The 17,457-nt window shown below is 44.5% G+C and overlaps 1 protein-coding gene across 3 annotated transcripts in view; it reads right to left on the minus strand.

Moving 5' to 3' along the window:
* Positions 1-2,477: 2,477 nt before the first annotated feature.
* The window catches only part of DHX57 (DExH-box helicase 57), a gene marked incomplete at both ends in the record, with an annotated part of 59,560 nt that continues 44,580 nt past the window's right edge, over positions 2,478-17,457 (minus strand). For 2 of the 3 annotated variants that reach the window (XM_080710982.1, XM_080710981.1), the window contains 7 exons: positions 2,478-2,621; positions 5,436-5,636; positions 8,554-8,688; positions 12,023-12,097; positions 12,921-13,055; positions 16,185-16,268; positions 16,357-16,452. In XM_080710982.1, the coding sequence (XP_080567108.1) occupies positions 2,478-2,621; positions 5,436-5,636; positions 8,554-8,688; positions 12,023-12,097; positions 12,921-13,055; positions 16,185-16,268; positions 16,357-16,452 (870 nt within the window). The remainder of the gene's footprint in view (positions 2,622-5,435; positions 5,637-8,553; positions 8,689-12,022; positions 12,098-12,920; positions 13,056-16,184; positions 16,269-16,356; positions 16,453-17,457) is intronic. The other variant, XM_080710983.1, reaches the window with a different exon arrangement.

Consider the following 17,457-nt stretch of genomic DNA (forward strand, 5'->3'; position numbering starts at 1 on the left):
GGAGGCTGAGACAGGAGGATCCTGGTTCACTGAAAGCCTCAGCTACTTAGTGAGGTCCTTTGCAACTCAGTGAGACCCTGTTTCAAAATAAAGAATAAAGCCGGGCATGGTGGCTCACGCTTGTAATCGCACCATTTGGGAGGCTGAGACCAGAGGATCGCGGTTCGCTGAAAGCCTCAGCTACTTAGGCCCTCCACAACTCAGTGAGACCCTGTTTCAAAATAAAGAATAAAAACTTGGGCAGGTAGTATAGCTCGAAGGTCAAATGCCCCTGGGTTCCATCCCCAGCCCCGCAAAAAATAAATAAATAAATAAAAAATAGGGCAGGGGATGTAGCTCAGAGGGAAATGCTCCTGCAAAACAAACCAAATGCTGGGATTACAAGCATGTACCACCATGCCCTGATCTTTAATTGCAAAAAATCTTATTTTATAATTTTTTTTCAAAATATTTTTACTTTAATCTCATTGATTAAGTTTAGTTTTGGGAGTGGGGTTTTATTTTTTACTTTTCTTTCCTTTTTTTTCTATTTGCGGGTCTGGGGATGGAACCCAGGGGCATTTGACCTCCGAGCTACAGCCCCTGCCCTATTTTTTCTTTCTTTCTTTTTTTTTTTTTGGTGGTACTGGGGTTCCTGGAAGCCCTTCTACCTCCGGGCTACCTCCCAAACCTATTTTTACATTTTTATTTGGAAACAGGGTCTCCTAAGCCAGCACGCACAGCTGGCTTCGAACCTGCGTGATCCTCTGTCTCTGCCTCCCAAGCTCGGGGATTACAAGCGTGCGCCACCACGCCCGGCTCTGCCCTATTTTTTATTCTTTGTTTTGAAACTGGGTCTCACTGAGTTGCAGAGGGCCTAAGTAGCTGAGGCTGTCCGTGAACCACGACCCTCAGGTCTCAGCCTCCCGAGTGCTGGGGTTACAAGCATGCGCCGCCGCGCCCAGCTTCTTACCTTTTTTTGGATGGTGATACTATTAATTGAACCTGGAGGCCTTTTACCTCAGAGCTATACCACTAGTCCTTTTTAATTTTTTTAAAGTTTTTAAATTTTTTGCGGGTCTGGGGAATGGAACCCCAGGGTATTCGACCTCCGCGCTACACCTCCTGCCCTGTTTTTTACTCTTTATTTTGAAACCGGGTCTCACTAAGTTGTGGAGGGCCTAAGTAGCTGAGGGTGTCCGCGAACCGCGATCCTCTAGTCTCAGACTCCTGAATGCTGGGATTACACACGTGCGCCATCATGCCTGGTGAAAGCAGCTACTTTTTTTTTTTATTTTTTATTTTTTGGTGGTACTGGGGATGGAACCCTTCTACCTTCGGGCTACACTCCCAGACCTATTTTATATTTTATTTGGAAACAGGGTCTCTTAAACCAGAGAGGCTGGCTTCGAACCTGTACGATCCTCCTGTCTCCGCCTCCCAAGCGCAGGGATTACAAGCGTGCGCCACCACGCCCGGCGAAAGCAGCTACTTCTAAATGGAGAAGTTAGAATAAGACACTAAGTTTGCCCTCCTTCCAATAGGAGTGCGATACCTAAGACCAGCGTGCTTTCTAAAACCCAGAACTTGTTCTTTTTTTTTCCTCTTTGTGGTACCAGGGATTGAACCCAGGGACATCCTACGTCCAAGCTACACCCCAGCCCTTTTTATTCTTTTATTTTTAAACACGGTCTTGCTGTTTTGAACCTGCGATCCTCCTGTATCAACCTTCCAAGTAGTGGGATTACAGGTGTGTGCCACTGCGCCTGGCTCTTTTTCTTTTTGTGGCCTGGGGATTGAAGCCGTGGTGGTGTGCGTATTAGGCAAGTGCTCTACCACTGGACTACATCCTCAGTCCCCCTCTTTTTAAAATATTTTACTTTTTCAGGAAAAGCCTTACTAAGTTATCCAAGGTGGCCTCAAACTTGTGATCCCCTCGCCTCAGCCTCTTGAGAGAAATTAGTTTCTTAAAGTGACCATTAATAATTAAAAATAAAAAGCTCTCACAAATTAAGTCTACTCAGTAGCCAGGAGCCTTAAATGAAATTTTTATTTTTCTTACTCACATGATTTTTTGTTTTTTCCTTCTCTCAATTTGAACCTTTATTAGGACAGAAAAAAAAAAACCCTCTATTTCCTCATGCCCAATAAAAACAGGAGATTAAAACCATAGATTATATATAGATATACATAATAAAAAGCAGGAGGAAAAGAACACATAGATTACAACAGAATTGTATTAAACATTCGCTTTTGTGTTATCAGGTGAATTTCATTCACTCTAGAACAGTCACAGAAAGAGACAGGCTGGCTTTAGATGTCACCACTGACACTCCAAATTGTGCTGGGAGTGCCCGCGCTGTCAGGAGCCCCAGGTGGGAAGCCTCCCTCTGGAGGGGAGCGCCCAGGGCTGCGCTCAGGTCTCCAGGCTGAGGTAGAAGCGCTGCCGTGGCGTCCACGAGCGCCGGCGGGAGGAGCGAGCGCCCGCGGACTGGTCTTCACTGCGTGGTGACGAGCTTCACGATGGTGCTGATGATCCGGGAGCCCCGAGGACACGTGCACAGGTCTATGCTCGGGTTTTTAATTTTGTCCTGGAGGAGCTGGTCAAGTTCGCAACGCAGTTCCTTTACTAACTCGGCCACCTACAATGAAAGCCACACTATAAGCGCTGCTTAGGGCAACAGAGGAAGATAGGTTAGCAAGGGAAACACTCCATTATGTGTCTGATAAAAGTTTTAACTCTATTAGGAGGAAAATAACCTAAATACATCTTCATTCTGTAACATGCGAGATGAGGCCCATTATAAAGAAAAGCTCCTCTATTAAATCTCATTTAAAGAAAAGACTAATTCTAGAAATATGGCTCTTATGGAGAATTCATATTAAAACCTGGTTGACTAACACTTTGCCCCAAGATAAGCAGGAAAATGAAAAATTAAAAATGGAAGGTATTAAAAGCAGCAAAAATAATCTCTACCCAGGTGTGGTGGCACACATCTGCAATCCCAGTACTTGAGAGGCTGAGACAGGAGGATTGCAGGTTTGAGACCAGCCTCAGCAATCTATCAAGACCGTGTTTTAAAACAAACTAAAAGGGGCAGGGGGGGTAGCTTGGAGTTAGAATGCCTCTGGGTTCAATCCCCAGTAAAACACACACACACACACACACACACACACACACACACACACACGCACACTTTAGCTTTGGGATACACTTGCTTTTTAGCTTTTTGCTTGTGCTGATGTTGTGGGGCACTGTAGATGTCCCTACATGTTTATCCTCCCACGGCAGCACCGGTGCCGTGTGGACCTGCTCTCATTCAAGCAGATTCACACCGAGCCCTGGCAGGGTGAATGGCTCCGGTCCTTGGAGTCCAGGACGTCCCTTTGGCCGCAAGAATTGTTTTAAAAGGGGAGCTGTGACGGAGCTCTGAGCAGCAAGGTTCCTATCTTGCTTTCTGGATGGTATGCCACTCAGCTGTGGAGCCAGGAGCGACCACAGCTACCACAAGGACAGCCAAGCTTCTTCCATCGTTGAGCTGCTAAGTCAAACCAATCCGCCCGGCCCCTGCCCTGTGTGGTCCAATACGGCAGCCATTAGTCACCTGTGGTTCACCTAATGACCACACAAAATGTGTCCAAACTGAGATGTGCTGAGGAAAAATATACACTAGATTTCAAAGACTGAGTATGAAAAGACAATGTAAAATATCTCAATAGCTGTTTATACTGATTACATTGTTGAAATTAAAGTATTTTGGAAAATACATTAAGATTAATTTCAGCTGGGCATGCGCACGCTTGTAATCCCAGCGCTTGGGAAGCTGAGACAGGAGGATCGCACAGGTTCGAAGCCAGCCTCAGCTACTTTGTGAGGCTCTCAGCAACTTAGTGACACCCTATTTTCAAATAAAACATAAAATAGGTCTGAGAGTATAGCCCGGAGGTAGAAAAGCCCCTGGGTTCCATCCCCAGTACCACACACACACACACACAGACACACACACACACACGATGAATTTTTCTCCCTCCCTTCTTTCTTTTCTGTGTTGGATATTGAAGTTGGAGCCTTGTGCATGCTACGTGCATATTCTACCACTGTGCTGCATCTCTGGCTCTCCTATTTATTTATTTATTTATTTATTTGATACTAAGAATTGAAACTAGAGGTGTTCTACCTCTGAGTCACATACCTAGCCCTTTAAATGTTTTTATTTTGAAGCAGGGTCTCACTAAGCTACTGCATGCTGCCCTCAGACTTGGCGATCCTCCTGCCTCAAGCTTGTGCCACCTCACTCAGCCCTTTTACTTTTTTGATTAGATTTTGTTATGCTGCTAAACCCCTGAGCCCAAATGATACTACTGCCTCAGCTTCCTGAGTTGTTGGGACTCAGACAGGAGCCAGTTCTTTTTTCTGTTCTTTTCCTTTTTTATTTATTTATTTTTTTGTGGTACTGGGAATGGAATCCAGGGGCATTCTACCTCCAAGCTACACCCCCAGACTTATTTTTTATTCTTTTTTTTTTTGGGGGGGGGTGGAACCCAGAGGCTTTCTATCTCCAGGCTATCCTCCCAGACCTATTATTTATATATATATATATATATATATATATATATATATATATATATATATATATATATATATATATAATTTTTTAAGATTTAAAGAAGTTTATTAGAAAGATAGAAATACAGAAAATAGAAATACAGCCCCATGCCAAGATGGCATGAGGGGATGACTCGAATGAGTACACCCGACCTATTTTATATTTTATTTGGAAACAGGGTCTCACTAAGGTGCTGAGAGCCTCACTAAGTAGCTGAGGCTGGCTGCGAACCTGTGCGATCCTCCTGTCTCAGCCTCCCAAGCGCGGGGATTACAAGTGTGTGTCACCATGCCCGGCTTATTATTTACATTTTTTTTTTTTGGCAGTACCAGGGGTTGAACCCAGGGGCATTCTACCTCTGAACTACCCCAGCCCTGTTTTAAACTTTTATTTTGACAGTTGTTTCTTTTTTTTTGGGGGGGGGGATCTGGGGATGGAACCCAGGGGCATTCAACTTCCAAGCTATACCCCCTGCCCTATTTTTTATTCTTTATTTTGAGACAGGGTCTCACTAAGTTGCGGGGGGCCTAAGTAGTTGAGGCTGTCCGCGAACCGCGATCCTCCAGTCTCAGCCTTCCGAATGCTGGGATTACAAGTGTGTGGCTCAAAGTCTTTATTTTGAAACAAGGTCTTAGTAAGTAGGGCCTCACTAAGTATCCAAGGCTGGCCGAGAACGTGTGATCACGTCTCAACCTCTCAAGGACTGGGATTACAAGTGTGCGCCACCACGCCCTGCTCATCTACTCTCCATTAGCTCTGTTGTCCTTGGTCCCTAAAAGAGTGCCCTGTACTCCATATTATCAAAGCCCCTCCCGGCCTGAGCCTCAAGAACAGAGATGATCCCTTTACCTGGTGGGAAGCAGCCACAAAACGGATCCAACCATCATCCAAGGAGACGACGAACTCTCCCCTTTGCAGCTGCACATTCACCTGGCCGCCTCCGAACAAGACCAGAGGGTACACGGACACCATGCTGCAGTCTCTGATGAATACCCGACTGGTTTTGATCTTCTCGTGGTACAACAGGTAGGGGCTGTCGAAGTGTCTGACCTGTAACATAAACTCTCAGATCACCACGGTGAAGTCACCGGCAACAGAAAGGGAGCCCCGTCATTCCTACGGAGTTAACATCTACTAATGATCCCCAATTCATCTCCAGCCTGTCCTATCCCTGCCAAGGCTTAGATGACTGCCTACCTGCCATCTCCACTGGGCGTCTACTCAGCATCTCAAACTCTCGTGTTCAGGGATGGGATGTAGCTCAGAGATAAAGCACTTGCCTAGTATGCAGGAGACCTTGGGTTGGAGCCCCAACACCCACAAAATCCAAAAATTCAAGGGAATTTTTTAAATTATTAACTGGTACATAAAAACATAAAATTATACCTATGTATGGGGAACAATATGATTTTTTTTTGTACTGGGGAGAGAACCCAGAGTCATTCTACATCTAAGCTACATGCCCAGCCCTTTTTGTTTTGAAACAGCGTTTGGCTAGGTTTGTGATGCTAGTCTTGAACCTGTGAGCTTCTTGTCTTAGCCTCTCAAGTACTGAGATTTCAGGTGTGCACCCCACGCCCCGCTCCATGTCACGTTTGGTGCATGTACTAGTGCGTAATGTTTAAATTAACAAGGAATTCTTGATTTGCCCTCCCTCACAGTGTTTCCCCCTCAGTAGAGTCTGCTCCCATTTGCTACGGGCTCAGGCCCCCACTTTAGGAGTCATCCTTGGCACCTCTTTTCCGTAACCCCATTAATATGAGAAATGTCATTTCTGGCACAGAAAGTGGTGTATCAAATGTCACAGCACCAGGGGACCTTGCTGGTCGTCTGGTGTCACTGGAGCAGACAGAATGACAAAGGAAGAGGTTGTGGAGGACCTGACAATAGAAAGGGGCTCGTGGGAAGGGTCAGGTGGGTTTGTGTTCTATCCCACATGTGAAGATTCAAGCAAGAGACTCACACTGTCAAGTGTGTGTTTTATAAAGATGATTCTGGCAGCAGAAGGAGAAGGCTGGAGATAGCAACAGAACTGAGATTACCGTAATAATCTCATAAAAGGCAAGACATAGATGTCTGGAGACAGGTGTGGTGGTGCATGCTTGTAATCCCAGAGCCTGAAAGGCTGAGACAGGAGGACTGCAGGTTAGAGGACAGCCTCAGCAAGTAGTGAGACTCATGGACCTAGCAAGACCCTGTTTCCTAATAAAAATAAAATAGGGCTGGGGGTGTAGCTCAGAGGTAGAATGCCCTTGGGTTCAACCCATAGTCCCCCCCCGCCCCACAAAAAAATGAAAGCTGGCCGTGGTGGCGCACGCTTGTAATCTCAGCATTTGGGAGGCTGAGACAGGAGGATCACAGTACGTGGACAGCCTCAGCTACTTAGTGAGGACTTTTGCATCTCAGACCCTGTTTTGAAATAAAGAATAAAAAAAATAGGACTGGCTTGTAGCACGGAGGAAGAATGCCCCTAGGTTCCATCCCCAGTACTGCAAAAAAAAAAAAAAAAAAAAAGAGGGAGAGAGAGAGAGAGAAGAAAAGAAAAAGAGAGAGAGAGAAAGAGAAGAGGGAGGAAGGATTGGGATTTGAACTGAGGAAGTGGCAGGGAGGCCAAGAGGAACAGGTAAACCCAGAGATGTCATAAAGATGTCACTGCCTGGACTTGGTGACCAGCTGGACTGAAGATCGGAGACAAGAGCAGGCGTTGGTGTGACGCCAGGGTCCTGATTTGGAAGGCGCCATTCATAAGACTGGGAGCACAAGAGAAGGAAGGGTGAACTGAGAGATACTGAGCTGGACATGACTGGAAGACATGAGCTGACATTTTCCAGCAGGAGAGCATAGGAAAAACTCCACCACGGGAGGAGAGCTCTGGGGTCTGTGCTGGCAGGGAGGCAGCAGCTGGAATCACTGAGTTTGTGCCTTTGGAGGGTTCACATGTGTACATACACCATAGTAAGAAAAAGACAGAGGACAGAACCACTATTTCAAAGCAAAGGGAAGAGAAGTTGGTAAAGCAGGTAGAGGGTCACCAGAGAGAGAGAGAAGAAAGTGAAAGTTCAGAAGCTAAAAGAACATCAAGGAGAGTTTGAAGAAGGGCGGCCAGTGCTATCAAGTACCATGTGAGCGCAGGTCTGATGCCCACTGAGCTGACGGGAGGCCACAGTGACTCCAGGGAGCGGAGGGCGGGGCGGAGCCGCCTCACAGCGGCTGCCAGAGACCAGTGATGCAATTAGCTCCTGAGGTGGTTTTTTTTCCCTTAGTGGTACTAAACATGCATACTAGGCAAATGCTCTACCACTGAGCTACATCCTCAGCTTATCCCTCTTTTTTTCCTTAAATTTATTTTGAGACAAGCTCTCACTACATTGCTAACCTGGCCTTCAAACTTGTGGTCCTCCTGCTTCAGTTTCCTAGGTAGCTTGGATTAGAGATGTATGCCATCATGCCTGGCTGGCCCATAGCTTCTTTTTTGTTGTTGTATGTGTGTGATATTTGGGATTAAATCCAGTGGCATTCTACTTCCAGGCTACACTCCCAGCATTTTTATTTTTTGTTTTGAAACAGAGTGTCACTAGGTTGCTCAGAGTCTCGCTATACTGATGAGGCTGTCCTTGAACCTGTGATTCTCCTGTCTCCTGTCTTAGCTTCCTAGAACTGGGATTACACCAGTATTACAACTTCTAACTTCTTAAATCACCACAGCAAAAGAAAAATTTTTTTCTCTGCAAGTAGACTTGAGGTTTTCTTTTTTATTTTGTGACCAGTAGAAATTCTCTTGAAATGGAAATAGCTTTACTAGAAATAGCTCAACTGCCAGTCTGCTTATAATTATTCACCTTTCTCTAAGCCAGTGGTTCTACTGAAGACACTACGAGTGGTTAGAATAAGGCCTGCCCGATTTAAAGGGCTATTGCTCATCCAGGATCTGCCATTGGTAAACGCAAGTGTACACCACTGTCCTGACCTGATAGTTCACTGAGGAAGGGTGGATGTGAACATATCCATCATTCTTGGTAACAAACTTCAACTCGGCTGATTTGGGTTGCATTCTGACAGCTCCAGTGCTGGTCTTCTGAAATTTTCCTTCTGGCGTCTTCACCTGAACAACAAATATTTATAAAAATAGATTATAATATGTACATGTTTTCATTGTATGTCTTGTCCCTTGGCACAAACCAGTCTAGTTTGAATAGCTCTGCTGCCTCTTCCTTCTCTCGCTTTGTTTCTTTTTGAAAATAGTAAAAGCACACTTAAAAAAAAAAAACACACACACAAACTACCAGCTGGGCGTGGTGGCACACGCTTGTAATCCCAGCATTTGGGAGGCTGGGACAGGAGGATTGTGCAGGTTCGAAGCCAGCGTCAGCTACTTAGTGAGGCCCTTTGCAACTCAGTGAGACCCTTTTCAAAATAAAGAATAAAAAAATAGGCCTGGGGGTGTCACTCAGAGATAGAATGCCCTTGGGTTCCATCCCCAGTATCACAAAACAAACAAACAAACAAACAAACAAATCTACCAAGAAGTGCAAGGTGCCGTGGCTCTGGGTGTCTATATGGCAGCCACATGGGGAAGAATTGGTATGGATATTTTGGGTCTGTACCCTTCAATTTTTGGTGCTGCAGATTGAACCCAGGGCTTTACATATACGAGGGATATATGTGGAATATACTAGGAATGAATCACTTTTTTTGGCACTGGGTATTGAAACCAGGGGCATCCTACCTCCGAGCTACACTCTCAGCCCTATTTTCTTCTTCGTATTATTTTTTGCAGTACTGGGGATTGAAGCCAGAAGCATTCTACTTCCAAATCGCACATTTAGCTCCCTATTTTATTTATTTATTTATTTTGGTGGTACTGGGGTTCCTGGAAACCCTTCTACTGCTACACTCCCAGACCTATTTTATACTTTTATTTTTTTTTAAATTTGGAAACAGGGTCTCTTAAGCCAGCGAGGCTGGCTTCGAACCTGCGTGATCCTCCTGTCTCCACCTCCCAAGCGTGGGAATTACAAGCGTGCACCACCACGCCCGGCCTCCCTATTTTATTTTTATTTTGAAACAGTCTCTCTAAGTTGCAGAGGGCCTCACTGTGCTGCTGGGGCTGGCTGCGAACCTGCGATCCTCCTGTCTCAGCCTCCCGAGTACCTGGATCACAAGCGTGGGCCCCCACACTCAGCTCTAGGCAAGCACTTTAACACTGAGCTACACTCCCACTCCCAGAAGATAACTCTGTGTGTGTGTGTGTGTGTGTGTGTGTGTGTGTGTGTGTGACTGAGGATTGAACCCAGGGGCATTCTACCTCCAAACTATACCCCAGCCATATTTTTTTATTTTGAAACAGGGTCTCACTAAGTTGCAGAGGGCCTAAGTAGTTGAGGCTGGCTTCAAACCTTCAATCCTATTGTCTCAGCCTCCTAAGTACTGGGATTACAAGTGTGTGCCACCATGCCCAGAGAGGTTTTTTTTTTTTTTAAGACAGGTTTGCTATACTGCCAAGGCTGGCCTTGAATACATAGGCTCAAGTAATCCTTCTGCCTCAGCCTCCCAAGAGCGTGCTACTGTGCCTGATATGTTGGGTCTGTAATCAGGTGTAGAAATCCAGCTGGTAATCCTGACCTGAGACCTTAGAATCAATCTCAATTCCAAAATAAATTTCTTTCAAAACACAATGAGAGCCGGGCATGATGGCGCATGCTTGTAATCCCAGCATTCAGGAGGCTGAGATAGGAGGATCACAGTTTGATGACAGCCTCAGCTACTTAGTGAGGCCCTTTACACCTCAGTGAGACCCTGTTTCAAAATAAAGAACAAAAACTGGGCCAAAGGGTATAGCTCAGAGGTAGAATGCCCGTGGGTTGAATGCCCCTTGGTTCCATCCCCAGACCCGCAAAAAACTAAAATAAAATATAAAAATAAAGAAAACTATAGTAGACTCAAGTTTCCACCTATGCCGGGAATGGTGGCGCATGCTTGTAATCCCCCCGCTTGGGAGGCGGAGACAGGAGGATCATGCAGGTTTGAAGCCAGCCACGCTGGTTTAAGAGACGCTGTTTCCAAATAAAAATATAAAGAATAGGTGTCTGGGAGTGTAGCCCAGAGGTAGAAGGGTTTTCAGGAACCCCAGCACCACAAAAAAAAAAAAAAAAAAAAAAAAAAAAAAATCCACCTAACATAGAAGGTTAATTACATAATGTTGACTTGCAGAGTGATATTTATATCCACACTAATTTCTGGAAGGTGATAATATGTCAGAAGAATTTAAAAGGTTAACTGGGAGCTGGGCGTGGTGGTGCACGCTTTTAATCCCAGCGCTTGGGAGGCTGAGACAGGAGGATCGCAGATTCAAACCAGCCTCAGCTACTTAGTGAGGCTCTCAGCAACTTGGTGAGACTCTGTTTCCAAATAAAATATAAAATAGGTCTGGGAGTATAGCCTGGAGGTAGAAGGCCTCTGGGTTCCATCCTCAGTAACACACACACACACACACACACACACAAAACCTGGGCGTGGTGGCACACGCTTGTACTCCCCGAGCTTGGGAGGTGGAGACAGGAGGATCGCGCAGGTTCAAAGCCAGCCTCGCTGGCTTAAAGAGACCCTGTTTCCAAATACAAAGTATAAAATAGGTCTGGGAGTGTAGCCTGGAAGTAGAAGGGATTCCAGTAACCCCAGGGGAAAAAAAAAAAGTTAACAGGCATAGTGATGTACACCTGTAATTCCAGCTACTTGGGAGACTGAGAGAGAGGAGGATTATAAATTCAAAGTGAGCTTGAGGTTTCATAAATATAAAATGAAAAAGGGGATATAGCTCAGTAGTAGAGCAACTGCCTAGCATGGGCAAGGTCCTGGGTTCAATCGCCAGCAGAACACACACACACACACACACACACACACACACACACACACACACGCTGCATTTTATACAAAAATATGTCCTTGAATTATGTACAAATACAGATTGGGAGCATTAAAGGATTATAAGTATACACCAATATATATGATGAATCCACAGGAGTTATGTATTTGTATTTGACAAATACATAACTTTTCAGATGTTTAATGAGCACACTTTATTTATTTATTTATATTTTTTAAAGGAAACTTTTTCTATTTATTTTGTGGTCCTGGGGATTGAACCCAGAGATGTTCTACATCCCTAGCCATGGTTTTTTTTTTTTTTTTTGGTGGTACTGGGGATGGAACCCAGGGGCCTTCTACCTCTGGGCTACACTCCCAGACCTATTTTATATTTTATTTGGAAACAGGGTCTCTTAAGCCAGCTGGCTTCGAACCTGTGTGATCCTCCTGTCTCAGCCTCCCAAGCACGGGGATTACAAGCGTGCACCACCATGCCATGTGTACATTTTAAATTTATCCCTTTGCTATAAATTGAACAAAAAATGGAAGGACTCAGGAAAAATGTTTGTTACCTGCACTACATTTGGGTACAGAGCAGCACACAGCATTGCTGATATCAGCTTGGGGTTCTCAGCATTCGAGTTTGCCTATGAGAAAAATATAGTATTAATCTTATAAGAAATTTTACCAAGTAATCTGGCTACTTCTATATGGGTCCTGAAATTTACCATTATATTACATTTGATCTCTAGCTTAACTAAACAAAACAAAAATAATTTTTTTTTTGTTAGAAAAATTTTGTCTAAGTAAAAAAACAAAAACAAAAACCCAAAAAAACCTACTGGCCCACAGTCGCAGAGGACCCACTCCAAGGAGCCCACAATAATCTTTCTAGATCTCTGTAACGGGGTTACAAAGCTAGTGTTCCCGATTGTGACTTAGCCAAAGGAAGTCTTTGCCAGAGCCAAGCTGATGTCAGTGCCATGCCCTGGAGCCTCTACCATGGTGAGCTAAATACATCTTTTTTTATAGTTTAAAAAAAAAAAAAGCCAGTGCTATTAGGCATCAGTGGAGAGAGACTCTGATTCATGAGATCTTCAGAATTACCAGAGCCGAGGAGCATCAGGTTCGTTGTGAAGAAGAGTTCTTCCTGGACAAAAGGACAAAGGACTGTCCTTGGTTGGAAAATCTGGCCTGATTTGAGAAACATTACTGGAAACTTTATTGTACTTTTACCAATTTATCAAGAACCAGTAAAACTCAAAAAACAAAACTAACAGCAACACTGAACAGAAAAACCCTCCTGTTCTGATGCCTGCTAGCTGAACATTTGTGGAGAAAAGGAAATTAAATATCCACTAATCCCCTGCTCAGTGCACTCAAGTGAAGAAGAATGTCCAGTATGTCCAAGTTCATATTTTATTCATGTGCTAAAAAAACAGACGTAAGAAGTAACTACACATTCTTTACCTCTTCTCCGGTGGCATCGAGGACCCCATCTCCTGCCTGGGCCCTCTTTTCAATTTCCCTGGCTCTGAGTCCTTCCTTTACAAACCCTATGTCCGATAACAGTTCGGTGAACTGTCGCTTGAGGCTGGCCATTTCCTGAAAGAAGTGGAAAAACCTTAAAGAAAGGGCAAGGGCATATTAAAGGTGGGTGCCTAGGCTTACAACAATAAGTGCCCACACCAATGCGGAACGGCGGTGGTTAGCAATGATCCTGGCTGGTCATTTCAAAAATAGCAGTTTTTATTTATACAAACTGGTAGGCAGAGTTACACAGAACTTAAAAAATTTGAGAAAACCCACAGTTGATTCATTAACTCTACATGACTTTTTTTTTTTTTCTTTTTTGCATTGTGGATGGAACCCAGGAGTTTTCTACCTCTGAGCTATACCCTAGCCCAATTTTACTTTTTACCTTTTTTGTTTTGTACTGGGGTTGGAACCCAAGGGCATTCTCTTTCTGAGCTATACCACCAGCCCTATTTTTTATTCCTTATTTTGAAACAGGGTCTGAGTTGCAAAGGGCCTCATTAAGTAGCTGAGGCTGTCGCAAACTGTGATCCTCCTGTCTCAGCCTCCCAAATGCTAGAATTATACGCATGTACCACCACGCCCAGTCCCAGCCCAATTTTTTTTTTTTTTTTTTTTTTGGTGGTATTGGGGATGGAGCCCAGGGGTCTTCTACCTCTGGGTTACACTCTCAGACGTATTTTATATTTTATTTGGAAACGGGAGTCTCACTAAGTTGCTGAGAGCCTCGCTAAGTAGCTAGGCTGGCTTCAAACCTGTCATCCTCCTATCTCAGCCTCCCAAGTACTAGGATTATTGATGGGTGCTACCACATCTGGATTTACGTTACTTTTATTTTATTTTTTGTGGTACTGGGGATTGAACTCAGGGACATTCTACCTCCAAGGTGCTGGGATTATAAGCATGTACTACTGTGCCCAGCATTTATTTTTGTTTTATTTGGTACCAAGGATTGAACCCTGGGGTATTGAACTTTGAGCTATACCTTCCAGCCCTCTTTTATTTTTTATTTGAAACAAGATCTCCTAAGATGCTGAGGCTGTCCTTGAACCTGTGATCTGTCGGGGCCCACTCGGCTGGACTGAGATGGCACCCAGGCTTGTTGCCAGCGTGGACTCAAGATGGCGCCTAGGCTTGCAGCCAAGTCACGAGGCTCACGAGGCTGGCGGTGCCCTGAGCCTGCGCAGTGAGCCCTATCAGGCGCCCTACGGATGATCAGTGACGCAGCGCCTCGTGCTACCACCAGCCCGCCTATGAGAGGGTTAGAAATGCGCATGCCCTAGCTGTGGGAAGCTTGGGGTTGGTGGAGTGATGAGGGAGGGGTTATGAGACTGATATATATTTGCCTGCTGTGCGCATTGAGTGAGAAGCATTGAAGGGAAGCATTAAAGAGGAAGCATCATCAATAGAGTCGGCGTTCGTTTGTTTCTTCCCTAGGCTCTGCTGGTCAGAGCCTTAGGGACGTGATAGTGATCCTCCTTTCTAAGCCTCCCAAATACTGGAATTATAGGCATGCACCACCATATCTGGCCTACATTACATTTTTAAACATTTTCTTTTTTTGTATATGTGGTACTAGGGATGGAACTCAGGGGGCTTCCTACCTCCGGGCTATACTCCCAGACTGATTTTTATATTTTATTTGGAAACAGGGTCTCCCTAAGTTGCCGAGAGCCTCACTAAGCTGAGGCTGGCTTTGAACCTGTGCGATCCTCCTGTCTCAGCCTCCCATGCACTGGGATTACAAGTGTGCACCGCTATGCCTGGCTTAAACATTTTCATTAAAATTAGAGCAGGTCTGGTTTTTCTGGAAATTCTTAGGACAGGAAAAAAATGTGTATTTTATTTTTCTGAGGTCCTAACATCTATTACCTGGCTCTTTCTGTTGGCCTCCCTGTTCACGTCCTCTAAGTTCCTCACCTGTGGCTCGGGTGGTTAACATTTCTCCCAGTGGAACTTGGCAGAAATTTCCCTTTTTGTCCTATCTTGTCTTGCTGGCTGGCACACATCTGTTCTTAGGAATGGGGATTTATTGTTCTCGATATAGATACTCCTTGGTGTAGTTGAGGGCAAATATGAGAAAGAAAAGTAGAAATCTCTTTCTCTGTGGCTTCCGTTCAATTTTAGTATCTGTGCTGCCGAAGTGAGCACTGGCTTCTGTTCAAAAATAGGCTGGAGCTGGGCGTGGTGGCGCACGCTTGTAATTCCAGCTTTTGGAGGCTGAGATAGGAGGATCGTGAGGACAGCCTCAGCTACTTTGTGGGGCCCTTTGCAACTCCTTGAGACCATGTTTCAAAACAAAGAATAAAAAAAAAAAAAAAAAAAAAAAAGCCGGGTGTGGTGGCACACGCTTGTAATCCCAGCATTTGGGAGGCTGAGACAGGAGGATTGCGGTTTGCGGGCAGCCTCAGCTACTTAGTGAGGCCCTCTGCAACTCAGTGAGACCTGGTTTCAAACTAAAGAATAAAAAATAGGGCTGGGGGGTGTAGCCCGGAGGTAGAAAGCCCCTGGGTTCCATCCCCAGACCTGCAAAAAAAAAAATACAGCCAGGTGTGGTGCTGCACAGTTAAAATCCCAGGACTTGGGAGGCTGAGACACCAGAGATGAAGCTCAAGACCAGCCTCAGCAGCTTAAAACAAAAGGTGTAGAGGAAGAATGGAGGTAGAATGCTCAGAGTTCAATCTCCAGTACAAAAAAAACAAAAAGAAAAGAAAAAGAAAAAACAAAAAGAATTCACAGGCCAGGCTTGGTGGTGCACGCTCGTAATCTCAGCATTTGGGAGGCTGAGACAGGAGGATCATGGTTCAAGGACAGCCGCAGCTACTTAGGCCTTCTGCAAGAGACCCTGTTTCAAAATAAAGAATAAAAAATAGGGCTGGGAGTGTAGCCCAGAGGTAGAATGCCCCTGGGTGCCATCCCCAGTACCACACACACACACTAAAAAAAAGAAGATGAAGAAAAAAAAAGAATACACAAATTTGCTACTGAAGAGAAAGAGATCAGTTGAAAGTTTCAACACAGTGGACTGATGTCATGGTTCAGGAGTTCATTTTACATAGCTGGGAAAGCCAAGCACAGTCTAGAAATAACATTTCCAATGTCAAGTCAGACAAGTGAGATAAGGTTGCAGTGCCCTCTGGCAAGTAACTATGATGTTTGGCAGATGGATGCAAACAAATTGCCACAGAAACAACTCACCTGCAGAACTCTTCCCGACAAGAAGTTTTGTCTGCAGTAATTGTAACTTGAACGCATACCTTCTTTTGTACTCAGCTGCCATCCCTAAATTTTGGAGAAAATCAAACTGAACTTACTCTGTTTTTAGTGTCAGCTTTGGTAATAAACCTATTTCATTGGGTTATCTACTTACCTTATATGCTCGTAGAAGGGCCAGATAATCGCTGTTTGCAAATGCAAATTCCAGCTTTTTCTGGTTGGCCTCCTCTTTTTTATCCCAAGGAGATACCTAAGTGAGGAAAACTGGATTTGAAGGACACATTATATCTGAGGCTTCACATGGCACTTTCCTACTGAGAAGTCGGCTGTCCTGGGAGAGTCTCAGTTTGGAACAGAGCACACTCTGGTTGGCTGCTTGAAGGCAAGTGCGGCAGTCACTGCAAGCTAAGGATGGTCTTTTTGTCCCGAGTCTGTCTGCCCACTCAAAATAAGCTCTTTTGGGTCTTTTAGTTGCAAGTGGCAAGACTCATCAGAGTCACTCATTCTAAAAGCTACATCTCAAATAAAAAAAAGTTTATTAACTTTGTGGTAGCTCTGTTTTACAGATTCTTTTTCTTTCTTTTTTTTATAATGATTGAGATTGAACTCAGGACCTTGTATATGGTAGGCAAGTCCTATTTTATGGATTCTTATTCTCTCTCTCTCTCTCTCTCTCTATATATATATATATATATATATATATATTTTTTTTTTTTTTTTTTTAAATTGGGGTACTGGGGGTGGAACCCAGGGGCTTTTCTACTTCCCAGCTATACTCCCAGACCTATTTTATACTTTAATTGGAAACAGGGTCTCACTAAGTTGCTGAGAGCCTCACTAAGTAGCTGAGGCTGGCTTTGAACCTGTGGGATCCTCCTGTCTCATCCTCCCAAGCTCTGGGATTACAAGCGTGCGCTACCAAGCCCCGCTCATCTTTTATATTTGAGTTTCTCTTGCTTCTATACCCATGAATAATGTTTTCCTCTTATTTTTTATTACTTATTTATTTATTTATTTTTGTGGGTCTGGGGATGGAACCCAGGGGCATTTGACCTCCGAGCTACACCCCCTGTCCTGTTTTTTATTCTTTATTTTGAAACAGGGTCTAAGTTGTGGAGGGCCTCACTAAGTAGCTGAGGTTGGTCGCGAACCACGATCATCCGGTCTAAGCCTCCCGAATGCTGGGATTACAAGAGAGCGCCTCCATGCCCGGCTTCCTCTTATTTTTTTAAATAATGCTTACATTTCTTCCTTT

This window comes from Muscardinus avellanarius (assembly GCF_963383645.1).
Source record: "Muscardinus avellanarius genome assembly, chromosome: 15".
In the NCBI taxonomy this organism is placed as follows: Eukaryota; Metazoa; Chordata; class Mammalia; order Rodentia; family Gliridae; genus Muscardinus; species Muscardinus avellanarius.